This window comes from Aptenodytes patagonicus, chromosome 1 (assembly GCF_965638725.1).
Source record: "Aptenodytes patagonicus chromosome 1, bAptPat1.pri.cur, whole genome shotgun sequence".
NCBI classification, from domain to species: domain Eukaryota; kingdom Metazoa; phylum Chordata; class Aves; order Sphenisciformes; family Spheniscidae; genus Aptenodytes; species Aptenodytes patagonicus.
Window position 1 is genome coordinate 113,362,475 of NC_134949.1, and position 18,513 is coordinate 113,380,987.

At 42.6% G+C, this 18,513-nt stretch overlaps 1 protein-coding gene across 14 annotated transcripts in view; it reads right to left on the reverse strand.

The window, feature by feature from the left end:
* ROBO2 (roundabout guidance receptor 2) overlaps positions 1 to 18,513 on the reverse strand; it is a 484,548-nt gene that overhangs the window by 420,314 nt on the left and 45,721 nt on the right. For all 14 annotated transcript variants that reach the window (XM_076352017.1, XM_076351963.1, XM_076352000.1 and 11 more), the window contains exon 2: positions 4,303 to 4,629. In XM_076352017.1, the coding sequence (XP_076208132.1) occupies positions 4,303 to 4,629 (327 nt within the window). The remainder of the gene's footprint in view (positions 1 to 4,302; positions 4,630 to 18,513) is intronic.

An 18,513-nucleotide genomic window follows, 5' to 3' on the forward strand; every position in this document is an offset into this window, starting at 1 on the left:
ACATTAAAAAGGCAGCAAATCCTAGCTAATCTGAAAAGCCTCATGTTTTCTTTTAAAGGAAAGTAAGGTAGAAAATTGGTCTTTTTTCCCCTCCCTTGACCCTTGACCTTTGAACCCCAACCTCCTTGCCACTAAAGCGTTCAACACCTCATTTAATCTCTCCTCGCTGCATTGGCACAGCACTGGAAAAGGGAAAAAAATAATCTGGGGACTTCATCAATTTTTCATGAATTTTCATTTAGGCCAAAGCCCCCTCTTACAGTGGTCGATAGATCAAGCTGCTGTCACATATTTAACACCTGGGGCTACAGCTGCTATCTCTGGGGGCTGCCGCTGACTCAGGCTAGATCAGAGGCAGCCTGAGTCAGTGCAAGGACCCTCATGCTCTTTCTCTTGCTTACATGTGGCGCCCCAGTGCTTGCAACTGAAATCCTAGCTACAGTCGCTATTGCAAATGTGTCTCCTGATACTCCCACTGGAAAACACCACCACATAGGTTCAACCGTGTCAATTCATACATTGTGAAAAAACGTGCTTTTATTTTAAAATATGAACTTTTCAAATATGAAAGCAGTTTCATAAAAGATCAAACTATTTCAAACCTACTTCCCTTTCTAAAATCCTCCCAAGAAAATCTGAGCATCAACATATTTCTAATAATGCCAATATTGTTCAATTTAAATTAAAAAATTCTACTACACAATCAAAAGAAAGACATTTTACTCTTTTGAATATAATTCTTTGTAGTTGTTTTAGAACTAGAACATTTATTTTTAATGATTTAACCATAAAACATACAAATACTACATCAGAATTTGCCACATACACAATGGAAGAATGGTTTTGCTGCTCACATTAGCATTATTTTTTCCTTCTGAGGAAGCTCCTACTGAAAAAAGTAACCCGCACAAAGCACACCATGGCTTAATGCATTAAAAGAAGAATGAAATAGAATAAGTTGTATCAATCCTAAACTGTGCCTTCAAATACAAACTCCTATTTGTTCCTAAAAATCTTCTGGAATAAAAACTTTCTAAATTAAAGGCAAAAAAAAATCTAAAAGCACATTCTGTATGTTAATGATGTTTTTTAAGTAACTTCCCAAATCACAGTTCTTCAGTTTCACTGGCACAGAGAAATTTTTCTGAGGACATACTTCAGCACAAAAATATCTGCCCTTGATTGTATGCACATGCTCTGAATAGGCATGAATTTAAAAGCATACTTAAAAGCTTTGGATGGGCTAGTACCTAAATTCATCAAGTTTGGGAAAGGTGTTAACTGCTACTCCATCAAAAAGAGCTTAAGGACTTCAGCAACTTGCAAAAAATCACTCCAAAAAAAACAAGGGGCAAAATTATTGCATTCAAAATGGGCCACACTGTGCTCTGAATCACTGTATGCCCCAGCTGAATTTCACTTAAGAGTTTTTCTTCTGTCTTTACACATAATTATTGAAAATCATCTGATGTATCCATCTCAGTGCTTTTGTGGCAGGTGCTCGGGGCGGGGGGGAGGAAATAGAAGAGAATGAACCACAATTAACACTGTTTATCATCTGAATGCATAAGCATGAACACACTTAACAGATACATAAACCCAATAAATATTTCTTCATAAATCATTCAAAAGTTGCAAGTGAACATTATTGGCGACTGACAATTTAATAAGCAAAGTAAAACAATTACTGGTTCTTTCACCAAAACAGCAGACTCAAACTTAAACCTGTAAAAAGCAGCAGCTTGTCTCTAATGGCACAATTTGAGGCCACCTACAGTCAGATAATAATCCAAAACCCTGTTGTCAGCAAAGGACAACCGTCCTTTTTCTGGTGATGAAAACAGCTTGGCTTAGTGTGGAAAGAGCAGTTTTCAACACCATTACAGATAGCACAAGGAAGACTCGATCGCATGCGGCTGTCCCGGCTCCTGTGGACAGGGCTGCACTCGACAGTTTTCAGCAGCAGTTGAGAACAGGTGAATGAGGACTCACTGCTGAAAACAGGCTGTCAGCAACAACTCATTTCCCTAGCGGGCAAATGGACTGGTACAGACCTGCCCATCTTCTTCAGTCCAGAAATGCTGACATTAGAGAAAACAGTTAAAAGCCTTAAAATAACTGTTCTCTGAAAGTCACTTGAAAACTTGATTTAGAACCAAAAAATCATATTAAAAAATATCTCAAAACTAAGGGAAACCAGGTAGTTTTGTAATTATCCTCCAGAGGATGCCTTTGGCAAATGCACGTGTTGAACATTGCCATGTGCTTTTAAACTCAGTGAACATAAAACCAGCAGAATCTCTAAAATTAAATTAACAAGCAAGGTACATATTATTTACATTTTTTTTTTTTCTTTGATTAAGACCTTCCTGTAATCACAGCCATGGTATGGCTCAGGGAAAGACAAAGCACTGTTGCAGTGGAACAGGAGTGCCTGCTTTAGACTGCTAAACCATTTAATTGGGGAATTCAGTCAGTTAAATTGCAAAGCTATGAAAACAGTAAAATAATCTGGTGTCAGGTGCATGTTGCTCTTGCAAAAACTTTGGCTATGGTTTCAGATCTCAGGTTTCATGTTCTATGATCCTGCTCTAAAATACCTCTGACAATGAAACACGCTTTTATTATTTTTCAAATCTTCTACTATCTCACATAGAGTTCATGCATGACCTGCCACCAGCTACAGTGGTTAAAACAGTTACTCCAGAGACTGGGGATATTGTAACAAGAGTCTCTCAGCAGCCACTGAAGTAGGGATCAGTGAAAACTGACGAAATATAGAGCACCTTTAAATTTTAAAATAATCAGTCACTTTAATTTGATGACTCCAGGTATAACTTGAACAATCTTCTGAACTTCGACAGGAGATGTCTGATTGTAGGATTGCAATAGAGATTTCAAAGTGTTTATGCCTCTCTCATGGGATTTCTCAACAGTTTAAACACCACATGTACAAAGACAGAAATAATCCAGTAAATTTGTCTAGAGTCATACTCACCCAGATTTCAGCCTTCCTTAAATTGGTTGTCTTCTCGATTCCTAAATACCTACCAAAACTGAATAACATTCTGTGATGCCTTTATTGGCAGATACACATTTACTCGTGCCTCGAATGTGTGCCAAAACTGTTTTCATTTTTTGTTTGAAACAGTTCTGAATCTAGGTTATGCCAACTGAAAGGTAGTGAACAAGTCTGTTCTACTTGGCCTATACCACCATCTAAATATTTCAAAAATGGCATTTTCTGCAATTTCTGAGAAGACTGAAGCCTCAAGTTCACATAACATTAGCTATAAAAGTCTGCAGACTGCATCAGGAATAAAGACTTCTCTTCTGTGCTTCCCCCCCTTTAAACTAACATAACTTCTAACGTGTACTTAAATCCATTCTTTATCAACTAAGCAATACAAATTTGTGCTAAAGCCCTACTTCAGTCAAACACGTTTTAGTGAAACTCCTGCCATATGAAGAACTGTGGGAGAAAAACTGAAGTCCAGCAAGAGAAAAGCATTCATAAATCTACTAAAATACACCTTTATGTGAAGATACACAGCTACCCTTAGTTGATATTCTGAATAACTAAGCAGCAGAAAATAATGTACAATGTATTGTATTTTATGTATGATTAGCTTGTTTGCTATGTGACTATAATGAATGTCTCTGCTAACTCTACTGGAAGCAGATCATGCATGCTGGGTGGTCTCGAAAGACCCATGGTGACTTCTCTGTTAAGACAAAGAGAATCGATAAAGAATAAGACTGCTCTGGATGATATGAGAAATGGCCAACAATTTCACTTGCCATTCACATAATGAATGAGGCCTGTATCAAGTTTATGACAGAGCATATATTGAGCTTTCCAGCAGTACAGAACATGAGTCACCAAAAAAGCTGTCTGCTTCTGTTGAGGTAACAGATGACTAGATAAAGAGAAACAGACAGTGCACCTTATATTAAATGATAGGTATTTTTCCACATTAGTTTCAGTATAACCAACTTTAGTCATAATTTAAAAATTAGATTATTCTTTAGAGGAAGATTAGCCTTTGTCCGTGTTTGTGCCAATCATGATTATACACTGGCTAGAACCTTGCTTCAGTATAAATCACGTATTCTGTACGACCACTGCTACTGTATAAACACATATAGAAATTACTTGACCAAGAACTATAGCTAATGACAAAATGCCATACTTATCTACATTTGTTATCTCCCAGACTGCTGACTGTGTACAAGTGCTGGATGACAGCATAAAAGCAACTATAAAGTTTTACACAGTGCTAATCATACAAAAGTACTCACATGCCACTTCCAGAGATGCATTGCGACTCACAGCTTCTCCAAGATAGTTCCTTGCTACGCAAACATAACTTCCTTCATCAGGTTTACTCCTGCGTCCATGCACGATACGTAGGAAAAATAAAGATCCGCTGGGCAGCAGCATGCGGTGGGAGCGCGGATCATCCTTGTCCGTTTCCACTCGCTCTCCATCCTTGTACCACTCAATAGTAGGAGTTGGCCGTCCTTCAGCTTTACAGTTCAGAGTTGTTGGCTCTCCTTTAGAGACTATCACATCTGAAGGATGCTCAACAATCCGTGGTGGAAAGTCCTCCTGGCGGAGACGGGATCCTAGAGAAAAAGAAAAGGAGAGAGGGAGGAAAGAACAATTTATTTTAACTTTAGGCTTCACAGAGTTCTCACAAGTTACTCTTAATGCCACAAAAATTTTCAAAGAAAAGAAAATACGAAAACCTGTACACATCCGATATTGTTCTGTCTTATATCAGAGAATTTCAAAGCTAAAAAACTGAGTTGGACTACAGATATACACCTCTAAGGCATTATCAAATCCATACCACATGCAGACTGGGCTTAAAGGAGGATGTCTTACACATACATGCATGGTGATCTTTTCCTTGTTCCAATAATCTTTCTGTTTACATTTGCTTCTAGATCCCTGTGTGCTTCCAGATTCCACTCATGGCTACCATCTCCCATCCTTTCATCTGGCAGACTCAATAGATGGGCATCCAAAACCACTGTGTCTTACCACCCATTGGCTAACAGCTCTTTATAGTTTTATATGTATGCATTGTATCCCTTTTCCACAGACAGCTCAGGTATAGAAACAGAAGGAAAAAAACCAATCCACAAACAAACAAACAAAAACCCACAACTGAAACCTGCAAAGTATTCCTTCCCTCATAAATTTCTAGTACAACTGTTGGCAACTTAAACTGTTCAAAGTGTCTGAAGTCATTCATGAGCTCTATTTTTATTTGGAAATCTCAAATGTCAACAGCACTTTAGAAATTTTCAGTGGATTGCATGCATATACACACACATACAAATACAATATAGGCAGACACGCACCTGAAAGGTGCGTTGCAAGCACCAGTGTCTGAGAAATCATTATAGGTCCATTTCCCTTTTTCTTCTCTCTGTATTCATCCCTTTCTTCGCTTTGATTTTTGGTGTCCATCATTTTTATCTGCAAATGTACTTTTTCTAACCCATTTGCAGTATCCCTGAATTCCTACCAACACTGCATCACAACCTTGGTTACGTGGTTACCAAGAGTTGAACAGCTCCAGCATTTCTACATAGTGTACCTAACCAGGGGTCTGTCTTCCACCTTCTCCAATGAAGCCTTACCTTGTCACTCAAGTCCTGGAATAAGGAAGAGGTGCAGGTGGAGGGAAGACCCTATAGAAGTAAGGTATGTGGAAGAGATTTGTGCTGGGTCTGCCACCCTGGAGAAAGTCCCAGTGCCAACCTTCCATTACAGCCTTTACCATGTAGTGCAATTTCACTAAGACAAGTCACAGTATCCCAATTTTCCACTGAACTTTTGTCAAAAAAATTCAACAGTATCACAACACTAGCTAAATTTTGCAATACCTTTTTTCTGAAAAAGATAATAGTCCTTTCACAAATGTTATGCTCCTCATTACAGCTATTAACAGACAAATTTAGATGAGTAAATGCAAGAACAGTGTCACCCAACAGAAAACCGAAGTCCAGCACTCCTAACTTCAGCATCAGTCATTCAGATATAGTTCATTACTGCATATTTAATTAGCCTATATTAGCCTGACAGAGTTTTTCTGCAACACACACACCACAGTAGTTTGTGCCTTTGCATTGCCTTTCATAAAAATGAAGTCAGCTCTCCTAATTCATAGAATCATAGAACAGTTTGGGTTGGAAGGGACCTCTAAAGGTCATCTAGTCCAACCCCCCTCCCGTGGGCAGGGACATCTTCAACTACATCAGGTTGCTCACAGCCCCATCCAACCTGACCTGGAATGTTTCCAGGGATGGGGCATCTACCACCTCTCTGGGCAACCTGTGCCAGTGCTTCACCACCCTCAGTGTAAAAAATTTCTTCCTTATATCTAGTCTAAATCTACCCTCTTTTAGTTTAAAGCCACTCCCCCTTGTCCTATTGCAACAGGCCCTAATAAAAGTTTGTCCCCATTTTTCTTGTAAGCCCCCTTTAATTGCTAGCACAAATCATCTTTTCTAGCATGGATCCTGAAAATCCTTTGAGTGGAGCTGCCACACTAGTACAATTGGACTGCACTTCTTAAATACAAGGTATATCAGCTTCTCCAGGTTAGTGAAACATTTGTCTCAATTTTCTGATCAGTAGTTTCGCTGAGTCATAGAAAAGCAATTTAACATCAGTATCTTAATTATATTCTAGGCACTACATATTTAAAAATATTGTCAATGCCTCATTTACTCCGAAAGTTATGAGGAAAGGAATAAGGATCCATTCTACGGAGTGAATCCACGTTTGGACTTCCATTTTACTAAGACTCAGGTCATTAAACTAAGGCTCGCCATAGCAATAAGGTATTATACCACTGCTGCACGAATGGACTCTTTCAGTGGCTACCAGATCCTATTACCAGTACAGCAAAGATATCCATAATCTGTACTGCCAGTATACGAAAAAACACAGAGAATTTATACCTAAGCACAGATAAACTTAGAGCATATTCAGAAAAGATGTCTTTTATTCCCGCTTCTATTGACAAAAAGACATTTAAAATCTAACAGAATTTGCAGTTAAAAAGTATCTCTAGACCATGACGCCATACACAGCATTGAAAAAGACTGAAATCACCATTAAAGTAAAAGATTAAAAACTTCACGGTACATGGGACTAAAAAGCAAACTTCATACATTGACTAGAGACATATATAATACTCTCCACACAAGTCTACCAACTTACTTTGTTTCTTTTGAGAATAAAATCCCACTAGTGTTAAGAAATTCCTACTAACAGTATCAGTAAGAACACCAAAGCTGAAGTGTTTCTGAAACTTCAGAGGGACTTAAGTCAGAGAAGAGAACAGATACGACTAAATTTTGATAAATGGTTAGCAGAGTGTAACAAAATTAGTAGCAAAAAATGCAAAATGCAAGTCCAAAATATTAGTTTTCTTATACACAAAGGTTTGTTGATAATGTTCAAAACTCAAAGTAGTACATTCTACAGAGAATTACAGGCCATGTTAAATCCTTTTGAAAGGGCTTCCTCCCATAAAGAGTTAAACCTTCCATATCATACAGCCCAATTCAAAATCCCTCCTCAGGTCATAATAGGACTAATTCTTCCTCTTCAGTACTGATGTTTATCACAAAACTAATGTTTACCTCACTCTATCCTAATTAAGCAATTTGTGCTCAAGAAAGGGTTGAGATGTGGGCAGCAGAGACCATGCCAATCAACAAGGAGAAAGGCTCAGGCTGTGTTCTGAGGGGGGCTCATACCAGGCATTCCTGTGATGGCTGGGTGTACCTTCAGCTATCTCATGCTGCAAGTTGTTTCCTTTAGTGGGCACTTAAGAGGGGGGAAGAAAAACACACACAAGAAATCAATCACAGAGCACAGCAGACTCCCTCTTTCAAAACTGAACTGAGCACCTACACCTATTCCAGAAGGATACTCCGATTTAGAAAGAACAAGCAAAACCAAAAACTTGACTCCATTGCCTCTCTTCTGGCAGACACAGACACTGTCTACGTGCCAGAAAGTGACAGCCCCAAATGGTGTTTTCCTGGCTGAGTTTTGATTCTTCCACTATGGCTCCCCCCCACCCCACCTCCCAATACTCTTACAAATACAGTCTAATTTAGAAGGAATGGAAAAATTATTAACCCCCTGAGCTAACTGGGCAGAAGATGATACTTTTCCTTTTACTGGAGGGTGAGATGGAACTATGATCTACTCAAGATGATAAGTGGTTGCACCGAAGAAGGCAGCTGGTGTTGTATCCTGGACTCCCATGCAGTTTCCTTCTCCATTCTTCCCTCAAGGATTTCCAATACAGGAATCTCATGCATGCATAGAGCATGTGAATAACCCCTGAGTTTGAGAATCCCTAAGTAGTCGTTACTATGATGGACTCCAATGACTTCAAATTAGCTGTTACATGCTGTTGGGCAAAAACACGCCTTTGGAAAAAATCCTACAGTATCATGACTAAACTGAAAGCTGCCATGAAGCTGCACCTATGAAAAGGAGAGCTTTAACGCTTACTTGAATACATACTCAGAGTACTCTAATACTTGCTGTACATTAAGGTTCACATAGCTATTGCAGATGACTAGTTATTACACATCTCGAGAAGATTAGTTTCATATACGCCCCATCAACTACTTCACAGAGAAAGTTTTAGGCTCACCTTTTTGCTTATTACTTCATAGAATAATTAAAACCACTGTTCAAAAACAAAAAACCCAAAACATATACGAAAAAAGATAATGTGCAAGTCTATTATAGTACCTTACCTTTAATATTAATGTTTCCTTGTTCATACTGCAGCATTAAACAAAAAGTTACTAAGATTGCTCCAACAATAGTCAAGACATAAACCACCTCTGTTTAACTTACCTCTATACTTTTATCCTGGTGCACCTTTAAAACCTTGTCTTATATTTTACAAATATTTCTCCCATACACTGCGTAATTCACAATTGCAATTCATTACTGAACATAGTTCAGCAGTAAAAAGGATTAATCTCATACAAAAGCAAAAAAAGAGCAGTGATTCTATTGCACTTCTAGCATCTGCCACAACATGAGATATTCCTACATTAGCACTATGTCCTGGTTTCGGCAGGGATAGAGTTAATTTCCTTTCTAGTAGCTGGTACAGTGTTTTGGATTTAGGATGAGAACAAAGTTGATAACACACCGGTGTTTTAGTTGTTGCTAAGTAATGCTTACACTAGTCAAGGACTTTTCAGCTTCCCATGCTCTACTGACTGAGGAGGCTGGAGGTGCACAAGAAGCTGGGAGGGGGCACAGCCAAACTGGCCAAAGGGACATTCCATACCATGTGACGTCATGCTCAGTACATAAACTGAGGAAAGCTGGCCGGGGGGGCCGCTGCTCGGGGACTGGCTGCGCATCGGTCAGCGGGTGGTGAGCAATTGTGCTGTGCATCACTTGTTTTGTGTATTATTATTATCATATTATTATTATCATTTTATTTCAATTATTAAACTGTTTTTATCTCAACCCACGAGTCTTTCTAACTTGTGCTCTTCCAATTCTCTCCCCCATCCCACCGGGGGGGGGGAGGAGTGAGGGAGCGGCTGCGTGGTGCTTAATTGCTGACTGAGATTAAACCACGACAGTCCTTTTTGGCGCCCAACGTGGGGCACGAAGGGTTTGAGATAATAACAGATTAACCGGAGTGTATTAAGGAACTTATATCTGTTAATAGTTGAGGGTCACAATGTTGGTTTCTCTGTTCTCGATATTGATTTGTATAATCTGCATCGCGCTCTTTTTCCTGCTGTACATGTTAAAGATTGGTGTTGGGTTTTGCAGTTTGCTGTGGTCTGCAGTGAATAGTAATGTCTCGCTTGTGAGGTTTGTTTTTAGAACATTGACCTTGACGTTTCTGTGGTATGTAAACTTCGCAATGAAGCCGTTACTGTACCATGGATACCATATCGTGGAGACAACTAGCAATTGCAGTAACTTTTCTGAGAGTTTTTTTACGGAGGAAATACAGAATGGCAGTGTCACTACCTTCTTCTATGATGTTTCCTCCTTCATTACAGTAATTTTTCAGTATTTTGAGCATCCTTGGGCAGTTAAGATACTTCTATTAATACTTCTTGGGAATATTGTTTCGGTTTTGTCTAAAGTTGGTAAGCAATTTAAGAATATCATCCAGAGATCTGCCCCAAGGCTGAATAGTTATGAGTGGCAGGGTGTGTGGGACAAGATGGGCAAGTACCTAGGCCAATGGGCACCCCCAGTGTTTTGGAACTTCACCCCTGAGCAAATGCAGAATCCTGAAAAGTTAGTAGAATATTTGGAAAAAGTATGCTGTCACCCTGGCAACTCTAGAGAGATGCAACTCATTGCAACGTGCTGGGGCCTGGCCCATGCCTACCGAGCCCTGTTCAACACCATTCAGTGCCCTCAAAGGGAAGAGAAGGTCTCTGGCTCTGACAGTAAAACGACACGCACTGCGGCCACTCAGACCCGGGCAACAGGCCGTGCAACCACTCAAACCCGGGCAACACGCACTACGGCCACTCCAACCCCGGCGACAGGCTCTGCGGCCACTCAGACGCCGGCGACAGGCCCTGCGGCCACTCAGACGCCGGCGACAGGCCCTGCGGCCACTCAGACGCCGGCGACAGGCCCTGCGGCCACTCCGACCCCGGCGACATGCACTGCGGCCACTCAGACTCCGGTGACATGCACTGCGGCCACTCAGACTCCGGTGACATGCACTTGCACTGCGGCCACTCCAACCCCAGCAACAGGCCCTGCGGCCACTCAGACTCCGGTGACATGCACTTGCACTGTGGCCACTCCAACCCCGGCAACAGGCCCTGCGGCCACTCAGACTCCGGTGACATGCACTTGCACTGCGGCCACTCCAACCCCGGCGACATGCACTGCGGCCACTCCAACCCCGGCGACATGCACTGCGGCCACTCCAACCCCGGCAACAGGCCCTGCGGCCACTCAGACTCCGGTGACATGCACTTGCACTGCGGCCACTCCAACCCCAGCAACACGCCCTGTGGCTGAACCAAAGAACGAGCCTGTGCCGGTATCAGTCGCCCCTGTACACAAGAAGAAATCTTGGAAGCGGAAGTCGGCTCGTTTAGTAAGGGAGGAAGAAGCTTCTTCTAAAAGGGAACCGGAGGAAGAAGTATACGAGACAGATGACCCTAGAGAAGGACCATCACGAGAACGGGAGGAGGAAAGCCGGCCGCTGATCGGGGAGGAGGAAGAGGAAGAACTCATAAACGAGACAGTGACCACCCGATCTCTATCCCTGAGTGAGCTGCGAGATATACGAAAAGATTTCAGCCGTCGTCCAGGTGAGCATATTGTCACCTGTCTGCTCCAATGCTGGGATAATGGGGCCAGTAGCCTGGAATTAGAGGGTAGGGAAGCCAAGCAGCTGGGATCCCTTTCTAGGGAAGGGGGCATTGACAAAGCAATTGGAAAAGGGACACGTATCCTCAGCCTTTGGAGGCGACTCCTGTCAAGCGTGAAGGAAAGGTATCCCTTTAAGGAAGATGTCATATGTCGCCCAAGCAAGTGGGCCACCATGGAGAAGGGTATCCAGTTTCTGAGAGAATTAGCTGTGCTGGAGGTGATTTATGATGACCTGAACAATGAACAACTATCCAAAGATCCAGACGAAGTCAAGTGCACACGACCCATGTGGCGGAAGTTTATAAGGAGCGCACCATCGTCATACGCCAATTCATTGGCAGTGATAACCTGGAAAGATGGAGAGGAACAAACAGTGGATGAATTGGCTAGTCAACTCCGGCAATACGAGGAAAGTCTTTCTTCCTCCATCGTCTCAGCTGTGGAGAAACTGTCCCGGGAGATCCAGCAACTCAGAGAGGATAGGTCCTACTCCTCACCTATACGGACCAGTATCTCGGCTATTAGAAGTAAGCGTTCTTTTGCTCAAGAGAGAGAATATAAAGGATACACACCACGGGGTACCCTATGGTTTTACCTGCGTGACCACGGAGAGGACATGAGGAAGTGGGATGGGAAACCTACTGCAGCCCTAGGGGCACGGGTATGTGAATTACAAGGGAAAACAATCACAGAAAGAGGTTCTTCCAAGAAAATTGCTGCTCCAGTTTCCAGCGGGCAGTTCCCCAGAGAGAGTAGAAGGGCTGATCTTACTCTTGATCTTAATGAAGAAACTTCTGACTCATACGTACAAGAAGTGAGAAATGAGTACTGTGATGAGGATTAGAGGGGCCCTGCCTCCAGCCAGGGGGAGGAAAGGGACAACCGGGTTTACTGGACTGTGTGGATTCGGTGGCCTGGCACGTCAGACCCACAGAAGTATAAGGCTCTGGTAGACACCGGTGCACAGTGTACCCTAATGCCATCAAGATATATAGGAACAGAACCCATCTGTATTTCTGGGGTGACGGGGGGATCCCAACAGCTATCTGTATTGGAAGCCGAAGTGAGTCTAACTGGGAATGGGTGGCAGAAGCACCCCATTGTGACTGGCCCAGATCCTCCGTGCATCCTTGGCATAGACTACCTCAGGAGAGGGTATTTCAAGGACCCAAAAGGGTACAGGTGGGCTTTTGGTATAGCTGCCTTGGAGACGGAGGAAATTAAACAGCTGTCCACCTTGCCTGGTCTTTCGGAGGACCCCTCTGTTGTGGGGTTGCTGAAGGTCGAAGACCAACAAGTGCCAATCGCTACCACCACAGTGCACCGGCGGCAATATCGCACCAACCGAGACTCCCTGATTCCCATTCATGAGCTGATTCGTCGACTGGAGAGCCAAGGAGTGATCAGCAAGACCCGCTCACCCTTTAACAGTCCCATATGGCCAGTGCGGAAGTCTAATGGAGAGTGGAGACTGACAGTAGACTATCGTGGCCTAAATGAAGTCACGCCACCGCTGAGTGCTGCTGTGCCAGACATGCTAGAACTTCAATATGAATTGGAATCAAAGGCAGCCAAGTGGTATGCCACAATTGATATTGCTAATGCATTTTTCTCAATCCCTTTGGCAGCGGAGTGCAGGCCACAATTTGCTTTCACTTGGAGGGGCGTTCAGTACACCTGGAACCGACTGCCCCAGGGGTGGAAACACAGCCCTACCATTTGCCATGGACTGATCCAGACTGCATTAGAACAGGGTGGAGCTCCAGAACACCTGCAATACATTGATGATATCATCGTGTGGGGCAACACAGCAGAAGAAGTTTTTGAAAAAGGGAAGGAAATAGTCCAAATCCTGCTGAAGGCCGGTTTTGCCATAAAACAAAGTAAGGTCAAGGGACCTGCACAGGAGATCCAGTTTTTAGGAATAAAATGGCAAGATGGACGTCGTCAGATCCCAATGGATGTGATCAACAAAATAACAGCCATGTCTCCACCAACTAGCAGAAAGGAAACACAAGCTTTCTTAGGCGTCGTGGGTTTTTGGAGAATGCACATTCCAAATTACAGTCTGATCATAAACCCTCTCTATCAAGTGACCCGAAAGAAGAACGATTTCAAATGGGGCCCTGAGCAACGACAAGCTTTTGAACAAATTAAACGGGAGATAGTTCATGCAGTAGCCCTGGGGCCAGTCCGGGCAGGGCAAGATGTAAAAAATGTGCTCTATACCGCAGCCGGGGAGAATGGCCCTACCTGGAGCCTCTGGCAGAAAGCACCAGGGGAGACTCGAGGTCGACCCCTAGGGTTTTGGAGTCGGGGATACAGAGGATCCGAGGCCCGCTATACTCCAACTGAAAAAGAGATATTAGCAGCATATGAAGGGGTTCGAGCTGCTTCGGAAGTGATCGGCACTGAAGCACAGCTCCTCCTGGCACCCCGACTGCCAGTGCTGGGCTGGATGTTCAGAGGGAGGGTCCCCTGTACACATCATGCAACTGATGCTACATGGAGTAAGTGGGTCGCACTAATCACACAACGGGCTCGAATAGGAAACCCCAGTCGCCCAGGAATTCTGGAAGTGATCATGGATTGGCCAGAGGGCAAAGATTTTGGAATATTGCCAGAGGAGGAGGTAACGCGTGCTGAAGAGGCCCCAATGTATAATGAACTACCAGAAAATGAGAAGCAATATGCCCTGTTCACTGATGGGTCCTGTCGTCTTGTGGGAAAACATCGGAGGTGGAAAGCTGCTGTATGGAGTCCTATGCGACAAGTTGTAGAAACGGCTGAAGGAGAAGGTGAATCAAGCCAATTTGCAGAAGTAAAGGCCATCCAGCTGGCTTTAGACATTGCTGATCGAGAAAAATGGCCAGTGCTCTATCTCTGTACTGACTCATGGATGGTGGCAAATGCCCTGTGGGGGTGGTTGCAGCAATGGAAGCAGAGCAACTGGCAGCGCAGAGGCAAACCCATCTGGGCTGCCGCATTGTGGCAAGATATTGCTGCCCGGGTGGAGAACCTGGTTGTAAAAGTCCGTCACGTAGATGCTCACGTACCCAAGAGTCGGGCCACTGAAGAACATCAAAACAACCAGCAGGTGGATCAAGCTGCTAAGATTGAAGTGGCTCAGGTGGATCTGGACTGGCAACATAAGGGTGAATTATTTCTAGCTCGGTGGGCCCATGACACCTCAGGTCACCAAGGAAGAGATGCAACATACAGATGGGCTCGTGATCGAGGGGTGGACTTGACCATGGACACTATAGCCCAGGTTATCCATGAATGCGAAACATGTGCTGCAATCAAGCAAGCCAAACGGTTAAAGCCTTTTTGGTATGGAGGACGATGGCTGAAATATAAATATGGGAGGCCTGGCAGATCGATTATATCACACTCCCACAAACCCGCCAAGGCAAGCGCCACGTGCTTACAATGGTGGAGGCAACCACCGGATGGCTGGAAACATATCCCGTGCCCCATGCCACCGCCCGGAACACTATCCTGGGCCTTGAAAAGCAAGTCCTATGGTGACATGGCACCCCAGAAAGAATTGAGTCAGACAACGGGACTCATTTCCGAAACAACCTCATAGACACCTGGGCCAAAGAGCACGGCATTGAGTGGGTGTATCACATCCCCTATCATGCACCAGCTTCTGGGAAAATTGAACGATACAATGGACTGTTAAAGACTACACTGAGAGCAATGGGTGGTGGGACGTTTAAACATTGGGATACGCATTTAGCAAAGGCCACCTGGTTAGTCAACACTCGGGGATCTGCCAATCGAGCAGGCCCTGCCCAGTCAGAACTTTTACGTACTGTAGATGGGAATAAAGTCCCTGTAGTGCACATAAAAAATATGCTGGGGAAGACAGTCTGGGTTATTCCTGCCTCGGGCAGAGGCAGACCCATCCGTGGGATTGCTTTTGCTCAAGGACCTGGGCGCACTTGGTGGATAATGCGGAAGGATGGGGAAGTCCGATGTGTGCCTCAAGGGGATTTGATTTTGGGTGAGAATAGCCAATGATCTGAATTATGTGATGTTAAGTACTAATTATAGTTATAATAGTTATACTAATAATACACAGATATACTAATAATACTAATAATATTATATGCCATACTAATGTTATTATAATAAGAATCACCCAGATTAATGAAGAATAACTTCAGTGAAACCAAGCAAAGCACAGTGATGATGGTACCAGAACTGACTTCAACCTGAAACAATCCAACACCACATACCATCTCCATTTTTCCTGCCCTGAAAGATTATTATGACAGATGGAGCCTGAAGTCATGGACTAAATGAACTCACCGAACATTTTAGAGGGATGGCCCACAGATGAAGGGAATGATATCTGTGTATGTGTGTATATATATATATAAAAGGGGGTGGTGATTAATGAAAATGTACTGGAAAATGTGAGACTTGAGCATGATGCAAATGGTATAGAATAAGGGGTGGATATTGTCCTGGTTTCGGCAGGGATAGAGTTAATTTCCTTTCTAGTAGCTGGTACAGTGTTTTGGATTTAGGATGAGAACAAAGTTGATAACACACCGGTGTTTTAGTTGTTGCTAAGTAATGCTTACACTAGTCAAGGACTTTTCAGCTTCCCATGCTCTACTGACTGAGGAGGCTGGAGGTGCACAAGAAGCTGGGAGGGGGCACAGCCAAACTGGCCAAAGGGACATTCCATACCATGTGACGTCATGCTCAGTACATAAACTGGGAAAAGCTGGCCGGGGGGGCCGCTGCTCGGGGACTGGCTGGGCATCGGTCAGCGGGTGGTGAGCAATTGTGCTGTGCATCACTTGTTTTGTGTATTATTATTATTATTATCATATTATTATTATCATTTTATTTCAATTATTAAACTGTTTTTATCTCAACCCACGAGTCTTTCTAACTTGTGCTCTTCCAATTCTCTCCCCCATCCCACTGGGGGGGGGGGAGTGAGCGAGCGGCTGCGTGGTGCTTAATTGCTGACTGAGATTAAACCACGACACACTAGTATAAAAACAAGGGAAAAAACCCAACAGGTGAAATTATAAAAGAATCAGATATAATGACATTCTGTCTCAATGCTATCAGGCAAAGCACAAAAAGCACAGAAAATAAGTACAGCATTCAACTCGGTGACATCTGGAACACTGCTAATCACACACCCCAGCAATATGCGTGTGACTGTTAGTTTTGTGTGTGAGAATCTAAGCCAGAAAGAGATTGATGAGGATGGTATGTAGTGAAGGTATAAACAATCTTATTGTCTTTGGATTTCAACATTAGTTCAATATAATAGCCTTTGGGGGGTGTGGTGTGGTGTGTGGAAATAAATAAATAAAAATCATTCTGCCTTAATGCTGTTGAAGTTCCCAATAAAGTTTTGCTAAGACCATGCTATAACCAAAACCACCACATCTGTTTACACTACTTTACTAGATAGCTCAATGTTCTCTCCTTCCAACACCTTTTTTTTATGGGGATAAGGCAAAGAAGGAAGGAAGCAGCACCTGCAGGGCAGCTTCTGATATCTACTGATAAGAAACATATTAGTAGAAATAATTCAGACTCTTTCAGAAAATATGGCTTTGGGACAGATGTGAACTGATATAAATGGTATAGTAGAGTGGATGCTACCAGAGCTAGAAAGCCTAACGTGGGCGAGGTGCTCAGGCAATATTTCATTAGTAACCTAAGTTACCAAGTCCGATAGTCCTCAGTGGGTAAATCAGAACTACTGCCAAGTAGCAGGAGACAACTGATGGAACGGTATTAATGAACCCCTTTATCCCACATGTTAATTTTTCATCTTAAGAGATTAAAATATTTTCACCAGTTTCTTCCCAGGTAAACAGCAAAGTAAGACTATATTGCTAATTGTTTGCTGTTGTTCATCTTCACCCTGTTTGCTCTTGTTCAAATCCACAAGCCAGCACTGAGTTAAAAGATAATGATTACAAAACTAAACTTAAAAAAAAAAGTCACATTCAAAGCTGCTTAGCTAATAGCAACATTTATTTCAGTGAAAAGCTCCATGAAATTTTCCAATCACTGCTTGGAGTAAATAAAAATATTGAATCAGCTAAGTCTAGCTTTTATATTATTATTTCAATTTTGCTTCTACTGGTAGATACCAGTACTTCTACTTAAATGCAGAATTTTTCTATATTTCATAAAGAATGCATCTGAAATTCCTATGGCAAAATGTAAGTTACAGTCTACAATTAATGAAAACTAAAATATGGATCATGAAATCCTGTATTAAATTGTTCACTAAGCATTAATGCTATTCTGTTGCATGTTTAAAATGAAGATTACTGTATTCACAAGTAAAGTGAATATCAAGCTATCGACTTGCATCCTCTAAGACACTGCAAGACAACGTTTTGTCACTCTAACAAACACAGCTTTCATTTTCAGATACCAAAGCCTGGTAACTACTGATAATTGCTGACCTGATAAATGTTGACTAATGGGAAATGCTGTAGTTCCTGTAATAATAATTGGTGACTTTATAGATTTGTGATAAACTGTCACTTCACAGGTAATGAACACTCTTGCATTCATATCTACCTTTATGTGAATCATTGCTGCATCAGTCATTGCTAATGTCTATAGAGGTCAGGACACTGAGCATGTGAAGCCCAGCCTCATACCCGAGCCAAGCAAGAGGAAGCTGCTGGAGGAAACACTTTGCCACAAAAAGTCAAGAGGAAGCTCCAGTTATTTAGATGTCCAGATGCAGCACATGCATTGAAATATATTCACCACCTGCTCTTATACTCTCCTTCCTGTCTTATGAATTTGTGTACTTACATACTTCCTAATCAAAGTAGTGAAAGAAAGTAAAAAGTGAGCAAAGTTGACAAAAGTAGAAAAAAATCTGGGCTGCATATTGTACTTTAGGTGTCTGTAGATACTCTGCTCTTCCACTTCCCCTGTTGTAATTCAATTCAGATGTGTTGGACAAGACATTCCCTGAGAACCACCTTCAAGACTACTCTTTTGGAAAGTGTAAAAGACGATGGTCACTCATTCGTTTTGACCAGTTCAGCACCATCAGAGTTCTG